Source organism: Lutjanus erythropterus, chromosome 1 (assembly GCF_056507025.1).
Source record: "Lutjanus erythropterus isolate fLutEry1 chromosome 1, fLutEry1.hap2, whole genome shotgun sequence".
In the NCBI taxonomy this organism is placed as follows: domain Eukaryota; kingdom Metazoa; phylum Chordata; class Actinopteri; order Lutjaniformes; family Lutjanidae; genus Lutjanus; species Lutjanus erythropterus.
This window is the reverse complement of record NC_139317.1, coordinates 28,412,533-28,430,684: the sequence shown is the minus strand read 5'-3', so window position 1 is coordinate 28,430,684 and position 18,152 is coordinate 28,412,533. Positions and strand designations below refer to the sequence as shown.

General features: G+C 37.7%; 2 protein-coding genes across 2 annotated transcripts in view; both read right to left on the bottom strand.

Moving 5' to 3' along the window:
* tspan15 (tetraspanin 15) overlaps positions 1-18,152 on the bottom strand; it is a 42,670-nt gene that overhangs the window by 2,517 nt on the left and 22,001 nt on the right. Inside the window, exons 5-7 of the mRNA XM_084718760.1 lie at positions 7,662-7,778; positions 2,600-2,650; positions 1,857-1,973 (exon numbers count right to left, since the gene is read on the bottom strand). Of these exons, the coding sequence (XP_084574886.1) occupies positions 1,857-1,973; positions 2,600-2,650; positions 7,662-7,778 (285 nt within the window). The remainder of the gene's footprint in view (positions 1-1,856; positions 1,974-2,599; positions 2,651-7,661; positions 7,779-18,152) is intronic.
* The window catches only part of LOC146333046 (hexokinase HKDC1-like), a 93,912-nt gene continuing 86,174 nt past the window's right edge, over positions 10,415-18,152 (bottom strand). Inside the window, exon 22 of the mRNA XM_084718737.1 lies at positions 10,415-10,429. The gene's annotated coding sequence lies outside the window, so the exon portion shown is untranslated. The remainder of the gene's footprint in view (positions 10,430-18,152) is intronic.

Below are 18,152 nucleotides of genomic sequence, written 5' to 3'. Positions count from 1 at the left end.
GTGTGTGTGTGTGTGTGTGTGTGTGTGTGTGTGTCATGTATCATACGAGTTGAAATGAGACATAAGAGGGAAGGAATGACGCAGTAATGAAAACTAGCTTCCATTTGTGTGAGGCCCACATCTGGATCTGATGAAAACAGCTGGATAGGAAGGGAAAGTGGCAGATGTATGGTGTAAATGCATAATGTGCGTAAATGTGGTTTTATAAGTGTCTCAGTGCGTCAGTGTTTTTCTAATGCTAGAAATAGTCAGACAAGTTCAAAAATCTTTTACCATTAAATTGATGTATCACAGACTGATGCTGTTTGATGTAAGTGTACAGCAAAGCTAAATGAAATGGACCAGCATGGAAACCATTTTATGAAAACTGCACTGCGTATTTTATCACTACTGATGCAGTGGAGTTGTCAGATGCACCTGATGTGAAGCAATTTACATTTTATCCCACTTAGTCATCAGAGTTGCTTCCCTGAATGCTTTATTTAAAACTGCTTGTGATATTCATGGACATACTGAAATTAAAGCTGCACTTGTTAAATCACTGACAGCTGTGAGAATTTCGCAGAATATCGTAACAAGTACAAATTTGTTCTGTGAAAGTCACAAGTACAAACAACAGTACTACCTTTTAAATATCACAAAAGGTTTAGTTAAAAGCTAATACAAGTCAGATTAACATAACAGGTGTTGTGCAATGAGATCAACACATTTGTGGGATGTCTCAGTCTTAAATCAGTCTTATGGTTGACAGTATTATGGGGACATAAATCTGTTAACACAGTTACATTGTAGGGATTCGCCTCCCTTTTGGGGACAGTGTGCAAGTCCTCAAAATTTAAATCATGTGATGTTGGGGTTAAAACTTGGTTTAAGGTGAAGGTTTGGTTAAAAGAGAAGCAATCTAGGGTAAAAGTTGCAGTTAAGCATGTAGTGGTTATAGTTAAAGTTCGACTAAGTCTTAAGGGAATTAATGTAAGCCAATGTCTTTTTAGATTGATATGTTTGTTATGTTATTTAATGTGTCCAGCCAACAGTAAATGGTGTCCACACAAAAGTCTCCAGCCAACAGTACATGGATTTATAAGACATCACCGAAAAACACAGTTGGAGTGGTCAAACATTTGTCAGTCATGAACAGAACTTCTTACATCACACTGCAAACAAAGAAAGCATTAAGAAGGAAGGAAAGGAAATTTTTACTAAAAAGTGTAGTCTTTACCTGATGATTCCACTGAGCATGGCACGTCTGCACCACAGTTTTGATCCGTCCTACACATAGCTGCATGTCCCAACAAGCGTGTTTCAGAGGTGAAGCATTTTGCACATCTGATTTTATTGATTTGGGCCTCTTTCCTTAATTTTTGTGCTTCTACCATCGATAACAAGGCTACACAGTTAAGTACTTTATTTTTTGTCTGTTTCTATGATCGCGAGTTTGCATAAGGTGTTTTATTTTGAAAACTGACCAGATTCTCTATGCTGTTTCTGTGTCTGACTAAGTTAATTATTGAGTCCCCTTCCCAGGTGGTCAAATACTGATGTTTTGGGAATGAGACTCAACAACCAACTATCTTATTGACCTGTGATTGAACTCTTGCATCAGGGACTAGATTTTCTACAGTCTGATGAAAGAGCCAAGAGAAGGAGCAGAAATCAAGTTTTCTCGCAGACCACTTCAATAAATTACAATGTGCTGAAAGGTAATTATGGGACTTTTACCTAATAACATAAATAAACAAACTGCCTACCCCACCTTTAAGTGATAGTTTGTTTTTATATATACAGTATGTGTGGGTGTGTGGGTGTTTGTGTTTGTTTGTGTGTGTGTGTGTGTTTGTGTGTGTGTGTGTCTGTACCTGGGGCAGTAGGATCCCTAATAGCAGTCCTGCCATAATCTTGTAGTTGTCCATCAGCCAGATGAAGAAAGCATTAGTGCAGCCTCTGATATGGATGATTTCAATCAAGTCCAAACGCTACAAGACACAAATAGCTTCATAGCGTCAGTTTTCACAGTTAGACTTTATGTATCACTTCTTATAATAACTGAAAATTAAAATGTCCCAGCAACACCTGGACCTGTGAGGCCTGCTATCTACTCAAAACTGGAGGGAGACTTTGCATTACATCTCACATCCAGAAATATAAAAGCTTTGCTTCATTTGTCGATTTTCTTTTGCTTAAACCCCTGACTGAAAGGTCTTAATTTGTGAGCTGTATTTTGCTTAAACGATTTGTAATAGTGAGTAACACACATTGCATATGTCAAGTAATAGTCACAGTGTTGAATACAAAGAACAGCATTCTGAAAGTGCCCCTTTAAAATATCATGCTATGGGGGCGCTTGGATAGTTCAGCTGGTAGAGCGTGCGCCCCATGTACGGTGGCTGTGGGTCCTCTGCAGCGACCATGGGTTCGGCTCCCACCCATGGCCCTTTGCTGCGTGTCATTACCCCACCCTCTCTCCCCATTTCCTGTCACGTCCTCAGCTGTCCTGTCATTAAAGGCATAAAATGCCTAAAAATCATGCTGCGGTTGTTTGAGCAGGCAAAACCTTTTTTTGTCTTAATCCAGTCATTTAAATCAGTCTTTGAGGTCTTACCTCTTTTTCCAACGCCTTGTACCCACACAGAGTGTTTGTCACTTCATTAGGCTGCAGGGGAGAAAAGCAGAGATATATCAAGTTAAGAGGTTTGAATAGTGAGTGGAAGCCAGGCAGAAACCTGTTAACTGCTTTCATCATCAAGAGGAGTCCACAGCAGACAGAAAAAGACATTTCAAACTTTATCTGAAGACCAGACAAGACACAGACTTCCAGAGAAACACACAATCAAACACATTATAAGTGCCTCTCTCATGCACACACACAGATGACAGTCCTGAGAAGTGCTTCATGAAGACTGTGTGTGTGTGTGTGTGTGTGTGTGTGTGTGTGTGTGTGTGTGTGTGTGTGCGCATGGACTGGGTATGCCAGTGTGTCTTATGACTTTGAGCTAGTGGTTTTCCATACTAAAATATTAAAATATATTCATATATTCAAATAAGATACGATAAACTGACAATCTTTTGTGGCCTTCTGACATAGGAAGAAGAAGAGGGGAGAAGCGACCACCCTTCTTAAGTTATTGCCTAAGTTGTATTGCTTTTATTTTATTTGTTTTAGATTTCTAACACATTATCCCAAAGGCATTATGATTAGTGGTAGGGATGGGAAGGCAACTCACAATAGAGTGCTGCAGGAATAAGTCTTAAAAAACAGAAATGAGTTTGCATTTTTGCACCTCCAGGTCCCTCACCTTGAAGTCAGTGGGTTTTTTGAACAGACTTTTGATTAGATGCCTGAAATAAGATCTGTGGTAACACAATCTTACAAGGTTTTAAAGTTCTGTTGTACGACATTAAATACGCCCTCAAATACCCTACTTGTGGATTTTTAAGCCTTTACATGTCTTAAAAAAGGTGGTTAATAATGAGTGTCTAAATGAGACTGCTGAGGTTGTTGGGGCTGGTGACATGTGATTGACTTTGTGTATAGTTAATTGTTAGCTTTTTACTTCTGGTGACTGCATTTACACTTAAAAAATCCAATAGTGGTATTTATTTGTGAAGATTATCTTGTTGAACAAAAAGTAAGTATCATAAACTTTTGTTCACCACAGATCTTATTTATTTTCTGCACTCCTGTTTGGTTTTGTTGAGGCGACCAGAGCCTACAACGTCATCCCTGCAGCACTTTATACCACCATATCTTGCATATGATTCCGCAAAGGGATTGATATACCATGTAAGTGAAGAGGAAAATACACAACTAAAATGAAAAAAAAAAAAAAAAAAAAAAAGGAATCAATGTATAGTTTTATGAGCCTGACTGCAGGTGTTGTTGATCTGTTCTGTTCATTTCAATGAAGCAGGTGGAAAAATGATCTCTTGTCCAAAAATAAAAGCGTCGCTTGAACAAGTGGAGTTAATTGCTGCTTCATGTTAATATACATACAGGTGTGCAATTACAAAGATAATTATAAACATTATAAAGAAGAAAATGTAACTTTGGAAGTACTGTTGTCTGACTTTGACTAGTCGCTGGCACTGATACTGTTGAATCACCGATAATGTGCGATGCATGGATATGAATCTGAATACAGACATCATATTTTATCTAAATTTGGATGAAATAATATGAAATCTTACATAAACCCTTGATCTGCATGATTACCCAACTGATGGGCAAGAAAGACATCACTTTCGTGTACTTTACATTTGCAGCAACATTTTGAATATGAAGTGTGAATACATTTTACTGTTAATCTAGGAACTGGCAACATTCTGTGGAATTTCATTGTTTTCCAATTTAAGAATATAATTCTCATCATGTATCCCTACAGATTTTCAAAAGAGATGTATTGTTTCTGCCTTTCACTGGCACCTGTTACTTAATGCTTCCAAGAATGGGTATTATAAATATAAAAGTCTCTAAATCTTTATATATGTGGTTTGTTAGCCAAGACAAGTCTGCTTCAAGCACATCAGTTACCAGTAACAGTTGCCAGTCTTTCTCATCTGTCACTTAAAAGAACAGCTCACTTGAAAATCTAAAATACATATTCTTCCTTGAGTCTGCAGTGCGATTTATAAATCTAGACTGTTTTGGAGTGAGTTGTTGAGTTCTGTTGATATCGGCCGTGGAGATGTCTGCCTTCTCTCGAACATAATGGGACTAGTTGACACTTGGCCTGTGGTGCTCAAACAGCCAAAAAAATACATTTTAAAATTCAATACCAGTGTCTCTTTCTAGAAATTATGACCTGGTTACTCAAGATAATCCACAGACCTTGTTGTGAGCAGTTTTTTGCAGGAACTACTTTCTTTCTGGTAGAAAGAAAATAGTTCCTGTAGATTCCACTGCAGAGAGAAAGTAGTTCCTACATAAAACTGTTCACAACAAGGTCTGTGGATTGTCTTGAGACAAATTTCATTTATTGATTCATAAAAGAGATCTGTGAACAACGGTATCTCTAGAAATTTCAGTCTCAATATATTTTTATAGAGAGATAACAAACCATAGTCACTCCAGCTATAGTGGAACTTTTTTTTTCACATTTTTGACAAATACATGATACTGAATATCAACAAACCAAACTGAGCATAAAATAATTATTAGTTCATTCTTCTACCATAACTTTACACTTAAAGGGCTTCAGTAAACTTATTATATTGGCTGCCTTTAGGCTGTTTAACTATGTTTCCTCCACAAATAACAAAAGTGCACCACTACTGCAAGAAACCACCATTAAGAGTAATAGTAATTAATAGTAATAATAACCCCTAGAGGCCTGGAGCACTTCCGTTGTATGACTGGATATGCAGCATTTTCCTTTTGCATTTGTCTTCCTATATGCAGCGTGTTTCTGTATATGCAGTGCCTTTTTGTATATGTCATGCATTTGCCCTTGTTGGTCACCATAGAAAACAGTCCACAGAAACAGAGAAAAATTAGCTGAACCACCAGGGAAAATAGGAACTGGAATGGTATTATATCACATAATAACATGAAAAAACATTGACATTCTGATCACTTAATTAACTTCATTATCACAAGTGACTCACAGTAATGCTAAACTGTAGACTGATAAAATATTAATTAATTTCTAATAGCAACACTGTGGTAATTGAATTTAATATTAAAAGCATGGGGAAAAGGAAAAGTGGTTTCATCAGTCCAGCTCTGAGGCAGAGTTGGCAACTTCATCAAAATGTAGTCTGCCTGAATAAAAAGATTTTGTTTGTTCTCTTTTCTTGTTCTCTGGGAAGTGTAGGTGTCTAAATTAAAGGGAGCACATGTGCTTTGCGTGGGAGAAAATTGCCTAGCATGGCAAAGGCATAATCACCACCATAAGAATGCTGAGAGGCATTTTAAACATAACTCCACACTATTACAGCTATTAAAACTATAATGCTATACAAAGGGAACCAAGAGACCCATTATACAAATATAGAGTCAGGAATGATGAAAAATCTACTTTATTCATGCACTTTAGCTAATGTTACAGATGCTAATATCTAGACTTGCACAAATTAATCGGCAATGCTCGGAATCGGGTTGGTTTTCACGTGACAGGCCCTGAGTGGTGACCGGCCAGTCAGCGTCACATATCCGTTTCAGTGCCGGTCATTGTCACACGTGTTCTGCATGATGGTCACGTCACGCACGCAGCAGACAAACTGACCGTAATATCACCACAGCGTTGATAACAGCTATACGCTCAGACACATGCTTGCTTGAAAATGGCGTCAGTGACAGATTCCAAGAATGGGATAAAGAGAAGACAGACAGTCTACAACAAGACAGAGCAGCTGACAATGTCGCAGAGCAGCCGTAAACCATCTAGCTCTTCAGGCTAACGTTAGCCAGCAGCAGACTGCTGTTCACAAAGGGACAGTTAAAATCTCACCTCGAAATCCCGCGAGATTCCATGTTCACTTTGAAGAAACTTTAAATAGTATTTAATGAATATTTAATAGTCAGTGTCTTATTATGAACAACTAACTTCATTTTTACAAGAAAAGATGCAAAAATGTTTGTGAATGCTGTCAATTACAGTTACAGAAAGACTGAAAATCTGAATCGGAAAAAATCTGAATCGGTAGGTCAGACCCTGCATAAAATTGGAAATCGGAATCGGTCAAGAAAATTGAAATCAGTGCATCTCTACTAATATCTAACACTGATCCTCAGTTCACACACATATTCTGCACCTGTTCAATCAGCAGTTGCCCTAGCTCCAGCATTTAACAGACATGAAAACTACGTTACATTTATTTGTTATAACAGTAGTGCATTGATTTAGCACAGACCTTCTATAATATTGTCAGACTTGGGAAGGACATGCAATCCCATGCAATCTTCTTCATTGCTGAAACCTCGTACCAACATTACCCACAATACAACTTGACCACTGACAGTTTGGTTGGAGGTTTTGGTGTGTTATACTAGTAGCAGTTAATGTAGCCTGGAGTCACTCGTCTCAAACAGAAATGAGGAGCGAGATACAGAGGTCTATGCATATATATTCAGTATGGTTAGGATAATGGACGATGGCATCACAGCTGTCGTAGCTAACAGCCACCAATCACTGATAACATGATTTAGAAGCCTTTTGTATTTGAGGTAGTGTGTCCCCTTAGAGACGCAGTAGGCAGGAGTTGTTGATGAAGTTTTGCTTTTGACATGTGGGAAAAAAACAAATAATGTCATCGTCCGTCTGTGATGTTTTACTGTGGACATGGTCACATGCCAGTTTGGTAGCAGACATTGCCCAACACTAATGTGCAGATAAGTAAAATTGCTGTACTTCCCCTTTAATATAAAGTGAAAAACAAAACAGCAGATAAAACCAGGGCATCCTATGTCTTATAAGTTATGTTGTATATAGAAAAGACATCTGACATAAACATAGAACTTAATAAAATATGGCACAAGCAAGCATTCAATGCAATAAAATCACATTACTTTGGAGCAGTGGTACAAAGAGCTGCAAAAATGGTAAATATTACCTGATACAACAGGTAACCCACAATAGACAGTCAGTACATGCTACTGCATGACAGTAACAACAGGTGGAGTAGCAGTTTATGGTAGTAACAATAAATGTCCTAGTGATACCTACCTTAGTAGCAATGCAGCAGGTATAAGGGACACCACAGGCCAATGGACCAGGTGCAGAGCAGTTGTGGTACATGTTGACCTTCCAGTCTTTATATTCCTGGCCTCCACAACACTTAAACTGCCAGAGATGAGAAAGATGTCAGAGTAGGGACAAGAGCAGAAATTGGAAGGAGAAGGAAAGACAAAAGGAGAGATAAAAGAGGGACAGAAGACCGAGTGAAAGGAGACAGGAATGCAGAAGAGGGAAGAGACGAAAAAAGAAAGTTAACTACTTGATAGATAAACAATTTTCTGTTCTGTGGGCATAATGCCAGTAACATTTTGGGATGAAATGAGCCATAATTAACTACAATTTGCATGTAATTATGAGTCTGTTTTATATACGCACATCTGCAAAATTCAGTGTACAGATGGTGGTAGGGCTGGTTGATATGGTTGAAATCAATATTACGTATATTATTACACTGGAACAAAATATTATACTAAAATATACAATACTATTTCAAACAACTGATTAAAATGTCTGAATCATTAATTTGGTCAACATAAATTATTAAAACAATATGATAATATAGAAAACAGTATTTTTTTGCCACGTCTTTGGCGGCTGATACAATACCATCACACCTGAAAAACATAACCCAATCCAGTAAAAAAAAAAATACTCTGCAATGAATTCTTCCTTTGTGTGATGTTCAGGTTTTGAGTTCATACTTTGTGGTGCTAAATCTGCATTCCATTGTCAGTTGTACCTTGTATTTTGACCCATATGTGAGGGAAAAATAACAATACAAAACATCACATTCACATTAGAAATATAAACATTAAAAATCATACACTGATATTTTTCCAGTGCAAAGTTGCCTCTACTTATCCTACGCATTTAGCCGGCACTTTACAGCAGCAGTCTCAAAGACGTAAGTGTTTCCTCCTGCATCAATAATTTGCAGCACAAAACAACAAACTGCTATCTGCCGACCTCTTGTTGTTGGTTCACAGGCAAAAAAATAGTGTGACAACAACCAATTATCTTTTATTGCCCTCTATTTCAGCCATTACTGACAAAGCCTGAAGACAAGAAAATATCATTACTTCACAGCAAAAATAAATGAGCTCTGATAAGCTATCTAAAGTAAGTTAATTATTATTGGTTTTGGCTTTGAGCTTTGAGTCGCACTGAATAAAAGCTGCTTCAAACAACTTCATCATTTATTTTAATGGAGTGTTCCTGTGTGTTATGCTTTGAAGACTGTTTAGATGACCATCGTGCTGGGTAATCACGGTGATGTCAATTATCCATCAACATATGAACTAAAACACCGTGACTGAAGGTAAACAATGTAAGCAACAACAGAGCATTTTCTACAAGCAACCTCTGAGGCTGAAAAATGAAGTGCCATAAATCACAGTTCCTTGAACGGCCACTTGAGGCTGGTTCCAAAAGTGAGTCAATCCCCATAGACTCACATATTAACATGCCATCTTTGCTGCAGAAATGTATGAGGGCTAATTTTTCAGTAACACACCTGTTTAATTTAGCTTGAATTAAGGTTTAAAGTTATGTATAATTAAGGGTGTGGCCGCTTTGAGTGACAGGTGAATATTGTCACAGCCCCAACGTAGCCACTTCATTCAGCCCACTTCAGCTCCAGCCACACTTCGCCTCTTAACATTTTTGGATTAGTGGGGAGTCAGGCGAAGTCGAGCACTGCCAAGATGGCGACAGCTGGAGACAACCTACCCTGAGCTTCACAATGGCTCCTTAGAAACCTATGAGAGACGTCACAGAGGCTATGTCCATGTTTTATACAGTCTATGGTCATCTGTGGGCCTTTCTAATGGTGGGCATTTTGATTTCTCACAGTAGCAAAAGCAAAATGTAACAAATAATTTAATTTTATTACTTACACCTATGTTCGATAAATCAAAATGCACACTATGTGAAAAGTCCATTAATATGAGAACATCTGAGAAACATCAGTGAAAAAAATGCTTTTCGATGTTTTTTTTTAAATCCTGCCCAAATTAATGGCAAACAAAAAATTACATCAACCTTGTAAGAACCCATTCAATATTTTCCACCTGATTCATACTTATACCAGGGCATTGTGGTGTCGGAGTAGAGACAAGTGCAGAAATTCTGCCCTTTGTTTTTATGGTCTTCTAAATGCATTTTTTATGTTCTCTTCATGTTTTATTTTAAATAATTTCTATGCTCCCGCAAAGCACTTAATTTACTTTTGTCTAAATGGTGCTATATAAATAAACTTGCCTTGCCATCAGATAACATACAGAGCACACTAAATAATCATAAAAATTATCTCAGCTATATCTCAGATTTTTGATAGTAGATTGATTAACTTGAAAATTAATCTACTGTTGATTAACTGTTACCATCCCTAATGGTGATGATTTATATGATATAAATATACATTATATCTTAATATGGCAAATCAATTACGAACTCATGACATGTCAAACAATCATTACTTATTCTAGAAATGATTAACTTCTAAAAGAAGAAGTTAAGTTAATCATTTGTGTCATCTTTAAGCTTTTTGAGTCACATAGACTTAACTTAAAAAAACAGAGTTTGTTATAATTGAGTGTTTCTGTATCATATGGTTTGATGGCTGTTTAAGCGACCACCCTGTTGGGGTGATTTCCAGCAAAATATGAACTAAAAATATGACTCAAGGCAAACAATGTAAATGTAAACACTCAGAACACCTGAGAACCATACTGTTTGCTCTGCTTTGTTGTCATTTACTGAGACAACTATTCTGTCGGCAAGGAGAAAGTGAGTCAGAAAGACAAAAGGAGAGAGAAAGAGAACATGTAGGACAAAGGGTCAGACGCCAGGAGAGACAGTGGGAGAAGGACAAGACTAAAGATAAAGAGAGAGGACATGAATACATGAATGAATATGAGGCTGGTCTTTGCGGGGCGGTGTGATCATTATGCTGACATGATGCCAGTGTGCCAGGAAGTTACTCCCTTTTGTCACTGGTGTGACTCCACAGAGTGCAGTTTTTCCAGCAGCAGGTCAGGAACCAAACAAGGGTCACATAAAGGCAAAGCAATTATGATGTGATTAATGTGTGCAACTGTTGAGTAAACATTACAACTTCACACTGAGTTGCCAGTTTATTGGATTCAACTGTACAGTATAATGCAACCCAATAGTCCTGCAGTAAATCATGTTTGTGAAGATTGAAGTCGAGTTCAGGTCAAGGGAAGCGGCCTCATGAGACCAACCTGAAGAACCAATCTGTCAAAACACTTGTCAACACTGATGACACTGCAGGAGCTGAAGGAAGTCCCTCTGTGCTATCAGGCTACGCAGAGACTCTCCATGTCACTTTGAGACTGATGACTGGATTACACAACATTTTTTGTACTCAAGTTACAGCAAACCAAACACGATCTAATTAAATGCAACTACATGTTCATGTTTTTTTCCTTCATTCCTCCAGCTGCCTCACTGCTGATGACTGGCTGTTCACTGGCAGGCTGGCTGACTGAGTGACTAACTGAGTGGCTAATTGGCCAGCTGACTGCTCCAAGTGTGGGCTGGAAGACCACAGTCAGTCCATCATATGCTCCCTGCCTTCATTATTACACAGCATCCATGAAGCAACGCTGTTACACATTTTCATGCATGATTAGAGGTTAGAACTTTGAAAACATAGTTAAAAATAGAGCCACTGGCAATGTTGCATAATTACAACAGCATATTAAAAAGCTGTTTAGTTTGAAAAACCAGATATGACAGGAAATGTTACTTGATTACTTCCTCCTGAGTGTCTGATTTCTGAGTTTTCCTTCCACCCAAACATAAATCTTTTAACCAGTAGCTGATGCTCACTGCAGTGTGAGCGAACTTCTTTCCTTTAAGCCTACTGCAAACCGTGAGATTTCAGCAATCACAAGTCATTTTGCAAGTCACACTGTGTGGCATGGATATAATAAACCTGGGTTCAACATCAAATTTGATATATAAGTTAATATTCAAGACAACGTCATCAGTGTGCATCATCTATCTGTCTTGCTTTAGTAGCAAATAATGAAGCTAAGCATAAATCAAGCTCTTGCAATATGATTATTTATGTGACTGGAAAAATTTCCATAGGAGACGAGGAGACTGAGGCCTTTTTGGGATGCCAATTTTGCAATTAGTGTTTGAGGTAATGTTAGATATTTGTAGTATGTATGTTAAACAGCATACATAGACTTATGTCTGTGCATTCCTGTTGGTCGGTTAGCAGACATAGATTGAAGAAGCAGTCACATTGTGTGATGGTTATCCTAAGTTGCTAGGACTGTCAGAAATTTGTCCCATGCTACCTTTGGCTATAAGATAGTTAAAGGATGGAAGTGCGAATGGCCATCTTTCAGCCTCTCTCGCAATGCAATGTAGGACCATTGTTCTGGAGCTACGACCAAAGATATCACAACATTTCTTTCATGTTGTAGTGTAGACCAAGATTTAAAGGACCAGTGTGCAGGACTTAGTGGTAGCAACCAACTCCCCTCACCCTCCCCTTCCAGACATGAAGGGGAACCTGTGGTGGCTGAAAAACACTAAAGACTAACAAACTGAAAACATGAAAGGCCTTCTTTCAAGCCAGTTTCTGGTTTGTCTATTATGGGTTACTGTGGAAACATGGCAGCTCATGCTGGTCCTGCTCCCTGTAGATATGTACAGTATATATTACATGTATTGTATATATGTAGATATTAAGGGTGCATTCTAAGAAAACTAAAACACAACAGTTCTTATTTTCAGGTGAATCTACACTAATGAAAACATTCTTATGAATTATATTCTATTTCTGCCATATTCTGGCAATTAATCATCTTAAATCGACACACTGGACCTTTAAAATCCACTCTGGCCAAAACAAAACAAAGCAAAATGTTTATATTCAAGTTACAGTGTCTAAACTGAAAAGGATAGAGTTTTTACAATCTGACCTTAAGTGACCAATATTAATCAGTTCAGATATCACGGTCCTCATTTTGGGGGATTACTGACCAATTTAATCAGTTTAACAAGCCATGATCCACTGATGAAATCTTGTCGTACCTGTTCAGTTTGCTTTTAGTTTTCTTTTGATAGAGAGATGTATGTAAACATATGAGAATATATAAGACTGTATTACAGTCAGTAATATGGTCTCCCATTGCTTATACACAACAGAGCCGATCACTGATCAGTACATTCTTTATCAATGCAGTGACATATATTATTGACCACTGCCGTGATTGGAACTGTCAAAATTAACAATAAATTCCAAGCGGGGGATTTTTTATGATGACCAGCTATGGAATTCAATCCTATAATCAGGAGTGAACCCCTGATGAAGTCTGCACCAAACTATGCTCTTCTATTTTCACTTCACACGCACAAACTTGCCCTCTGTGAAAAGTGTTAACTTTGGTGCAGCTGCTTCAACTTTCAAAGAGGTCTCAATCTGCCCAGTACTGATGAATTTACATGAAATTTAACATTCACAGCCAATAGGTTTCCACCAAATATTGAACCACTGTGAGCTTTAAGCTAGCATCTGTTTACCATGTGTTTGAGCAATGACTGGTTTAACTCAGTGTCTACTCTGATATATACATACATACATACATACATACATACATACATACATACATATATATACATACATACATACATACATACATACATACATACATATATATATATATATACATACATATATATATACATATATGTATATATGTATATATATATATATATATATATATGTATGTATGTACGTATTTGGGAGAGGGAAGTCTGGGTGTCCCTGCTCAGACTGCTGCCCCCGCGACCCGGCCCCGGATAAGCGGAAGATAATGAATGAATGAATGAATGAATGTATGTACGTATTTGTTCTTGTAATTTGTAGTGGCCTCCCTGTGATGTTTTAAACAACATATGTACCTTAACTGCCACCGGGCCAACTGAGGCTGTCTTTTCCATGGAGTATTTAAAAACTATTATCCATCATCGGGCCAAATGTCATGTCCCCATCATATGCTATCCCATAGCAATTAGAGAGACAGCCAGAGGAAGCAAAGAGATAATGAACAGCCGAAAAGAAATGGATCTTAAGCCTACGGATAACTATTGTCACTGCAACATCGGTTGATCAATTGTAGACAGAAAGCAGGTAATTGCAGGTTCTGGTTACAAATATCTTTAAAGAGCAGGATGTGGCATTTTATAGCACAGGCTATGTTTTGAGCAACAGACACTATTAAAATGTCAACACTTTGCAAAAGATAGATTCAGTTCAAAGATTTTTTTAATGGTCTGGGTTTAGAGCTAAAAAGCAGTGTTGGTACATTGTAAAAGAGCCATTTTCTGGACACAGGACAATGTTTCTCTCAGCAGAAAATACCTGCAGCGTACAGACTTTCCTCTATTTCTCCATATATCTGAACACAATCCATTTATCTCTGCAGACATTTCTATCCACAGTTTAATTCCCCTGACACTATCTCCAATATGCACAGGTTTAAGATGCAGTATCTGTACTGCTACAGAGGGATGTGACTCCTGAGTCTGGCTCACACTGAAAACCTCAAAAAAAAAAAAAAACATACCAGAAAACATGTTCCATATCTTTTAAAGCCAGCAGCTTAGTCCAGCTTTGAGGCCTTGTGCATTATGCTTTGAATGTAGCAATGTATGACAGGCTAATACTTCAGCATGGTGCAAATCACATCACCAGCCTGACACAGTTTATACCAATATTTGTGATATGAAAATACCAACATCATCCCATAAAGTCTATTGTATGTGCTAATGGATGACATGGACAGGTTGTAACATTGTAAGGTTGTAAAAATACATGTAATACATTAATTAAAAATGTACTATACTAGTTTACATTAGTACAGGTAGATAGTAACAATAAAGTACACTGAAGCACAACTAAAAACTATTTAAAATGTGTGCTCTTTTAAACCACTTTGGTTCAAGTCTGTGTAAAGGAAAAAGGGGGTTTTCTTCAAAACACACTATAAGATGTTAGAATATAGTTGCTGAAAATATGTAGAGAGACTGAGAACTATGTAGTACTGAATTATGGAGTTAGACTGTTAAACTATTATTCACAATTTTTTGTTCATGATTTTTTGGATGGACCTGCAACATGGCTGCAATGTGTTGGAGCTATGGTCTCCAAACACTATATAACTATATAACACTATATATATTCTCTGTTGCGCTATATGTGTAGAGTTTAGTGTGGAAATACAGTATACTGTAAGTATACTCACATACAGGTGTATGGTGAGCTCTCATTTTTCAGGTTTGTTTGGTTTCATTACAAAAGAAAATGTCCTCAGAAGGTTTTTACATACCTTACAGCACAGAGCAGTCGAACACATACAAACACATACTTATTTAAGACAGACATAGCGAGGCACACTAAGTATATCAATGCAGTTCCACATGCATGGTATATTTCTTTCACTGAAAACTAATAAAGTAGAAATGTCATAAAAAATAATCTCCCCTACTTATAATGTTTTATGTTGGATGAAAGCCCTTAAGTCAGGTAAGCCAACACACAGCTTTTTGTTTATAGCTCCAAGTATAAGAGATCCTTCACTGCAAAATCAATCTTCTGTAAAGGACACCATGGACAAAACAACTAGTGTGCAACTGAAACATTGGGAGACTACCACTGCCACAACATAAGTATCAGCTTCATCTTACAGTGAGGCGCCGCTGGAGGATAACGGTCTATAACTTTAGCAAAAACAAGCTTTTGTCAAGAGGAAAGGAGCGGCAATAAAGGATCTACTGTAATACAACCTGAACAAACAATCTATTGTTCCACATGATTGATGGACTGTTCCCATCGATATCAAGCCAGCCTCCTGATGGATGAACATACTTTGTAGACTAAACTGATCAGTCAAGGCTTCTCGATGTGTCAATAACAGACAAGTGCAGTGAATGATTTATGCAGGTCAACATTAACCCATCCATTTAAAACTAACTAACTTTAATAACACTGTACTAAGAATGTTAATTTTGTCAGTTTATGTTCATTGTGTTTGTGTTCTACATATAGTACCTCTGGTTACACAGTTACATCAATTCTTGTTTAATATTTGTTTGTCAGTCAAGTAGTTAAACATGACTTACGAAAGAAGCAGTTTTTCCTCTATGACTCACATTACATAAGTGGCCCCAGAGGTTAAATGTTTGTTTAACTGTTACCAAAGACCCAAAGCATTTCCACTTTTTTGCCCGAAGATTGTGTACGATTTTAGGGTGCTCTATACAAGATGAATACCCAGAAAAAAATCCACTAATAATGTATTGATGTATAAGATTGAGAAACATTATATTGCTCAAACAAATTAATGGAATAAAATTAAAGGATAACTTTGGTATTTTTCAGCCTGGTCCAATTTTCCCATGTTTCCAATAGGTGGCTCACAGGGACAACTTCCTGTGAAAATATTCTGGCTGTACATGATGTCAAACCTCCTTTTCAATACTTTCCCAATATTTTCTCATCTAACTGAATTAAGGTTTTATTTCAGCCAAACAAGAGTTGGTGATTGTTGGAATGACAAGCCAGAACACTTTTGGTGAGTTTTATTTTGTTTTTGTTGAATTTGAATTAAATGGTTTACAATGAGAAAATTACTGTTTCTGTAAAAGTTGCCTTTGGCATGTCTTTGACAGGAGCAATAAAACAGCAGTTTCTGGTTAATCAAAATGTATCTGACTCTTAAACAAAAAGGTCTCTCAGCGATCCTTTCCATAATGTTGTCAGACACTTAAAATAAAAAAAAAATGTGGTTTTCAGTGGCAATAATAAGCACTTTTTGTGGACTTTCTTTGATGGTTCACAAATTGCCCATAAGGATTACATTGCAGCCCGCCCACAGTTGACAGCTGCAGTGGTCTCTCTCAGTGCTGGACCAGTTTCAAAAATTGTTGTCCCCATTTGTCTCAAAACACAAAAACATGGGAAAACAGGGCCCAGGTTGAAAAATACAGAGGTTACCCTTTAATAATTTGGCTATCCAGACCATTTCTGATCTTCTCACTGACTACAATCCAATCAGACCTGTCAATGCAACAGTTTTGTAACAGCATCTAGAATAAGATCCAGATGTGGTGAAGTTATCTTCAGTTATGGTGGCCCTGCTCTCAGAAGAACAAACTACCTGATAACAAGCTCCCTACTTTCAAATTACTGTGTGTGTGTGTGTGTGTGTGTGTGTGTGTGTGTGTGTGTGTGTGCACATGTAGGGTTTATTAATGTACTTTGGTGTTATTCTTTCATGTTTGCTGTTGTTTTTCTCATACATTATTTATCATATTTTTATATACACATACTACTTGTTGCTCTGTGCATTTTAATGTCAAGCACATTGGCTTTACTTCTAATAAAATGTGCTATGGAAATGCAATTGCTCTGCCTTGTTTTGCCTAAATGCCACCAATGCCTGTTGTGATGAATCCAAAATGAACTTATAAATATGCATGATCACTTTGTGTCAAACAACCACACAGCATTGAGGAAATGAAGTCAGCGTCTGTCCAGGCTGACTGAATGGCTTTGTTGTTCACACTGCTGTAAGACTTTTTGATGTAAACCACAAAATCCCAACGCAATGACTCTGACAAAGCTGAACGCTGCGACTGTTCTGCCCTGAGTATCTGGGCAGGTGTGTGGTGTTGCTTTGATTTCCTCTGATGAAGGAAATGAAAAATTGCAGCTTCTTGCTCAACAGTGGCCAATGTTATGATTACTTTTGTCATTAACATGCAATGTAATTATGAGAAGAAAAAGCCTCACTGTTTTCCCCAGTGTTTAAGACACAGTCAGCCTCTTCTGGTGGAATAAATGTCACATTTCCATTAGAATACTGAAGGCACAGCGCATAGAAAGGTCAGCTTCAAATTAACTTAATACAGGATACGATATGACCTGCCAGTAATCCACTGATTTGTGGCTCCATGATGAGATTTGTTTCCCCTTCTGTGTTGTTGCACACCTGATACAATTAAGTGTTACATAATTTTACACCTAGAACAAAAAGCTTACAGGTAAAAAGAGAGCACCAGAGAGAAGTTCAACAAACTTCTACACACCTGGCCAATCACTGCATGTGACAATGTTTTTCAGACAATCAAGTTAGGGAAGGACAAATTGACAACCACATGAAAACCTGTCGGGGGGGTTGTTGGGGTCGTAATGGTAATTTCTGGAGTATTTTGTTGTAGTTTCTGTCTGTGTCTATTTGTTTACCGTGAAGTGAAGCTGATGCTGAGTTCAGTGCATAGGTGGTGATAAGAGAAGAAGACTTGACTGGCCATACCAGACTAGAGTCAGTGATGCTGTGGGAGACTAGTGATAGCAGCAGCGGAAAATGAGCCAAGCTCACGAAGCTCAATTAATGCCTACACAGTGCCGCGACAAAAGTTACTGTTGACATT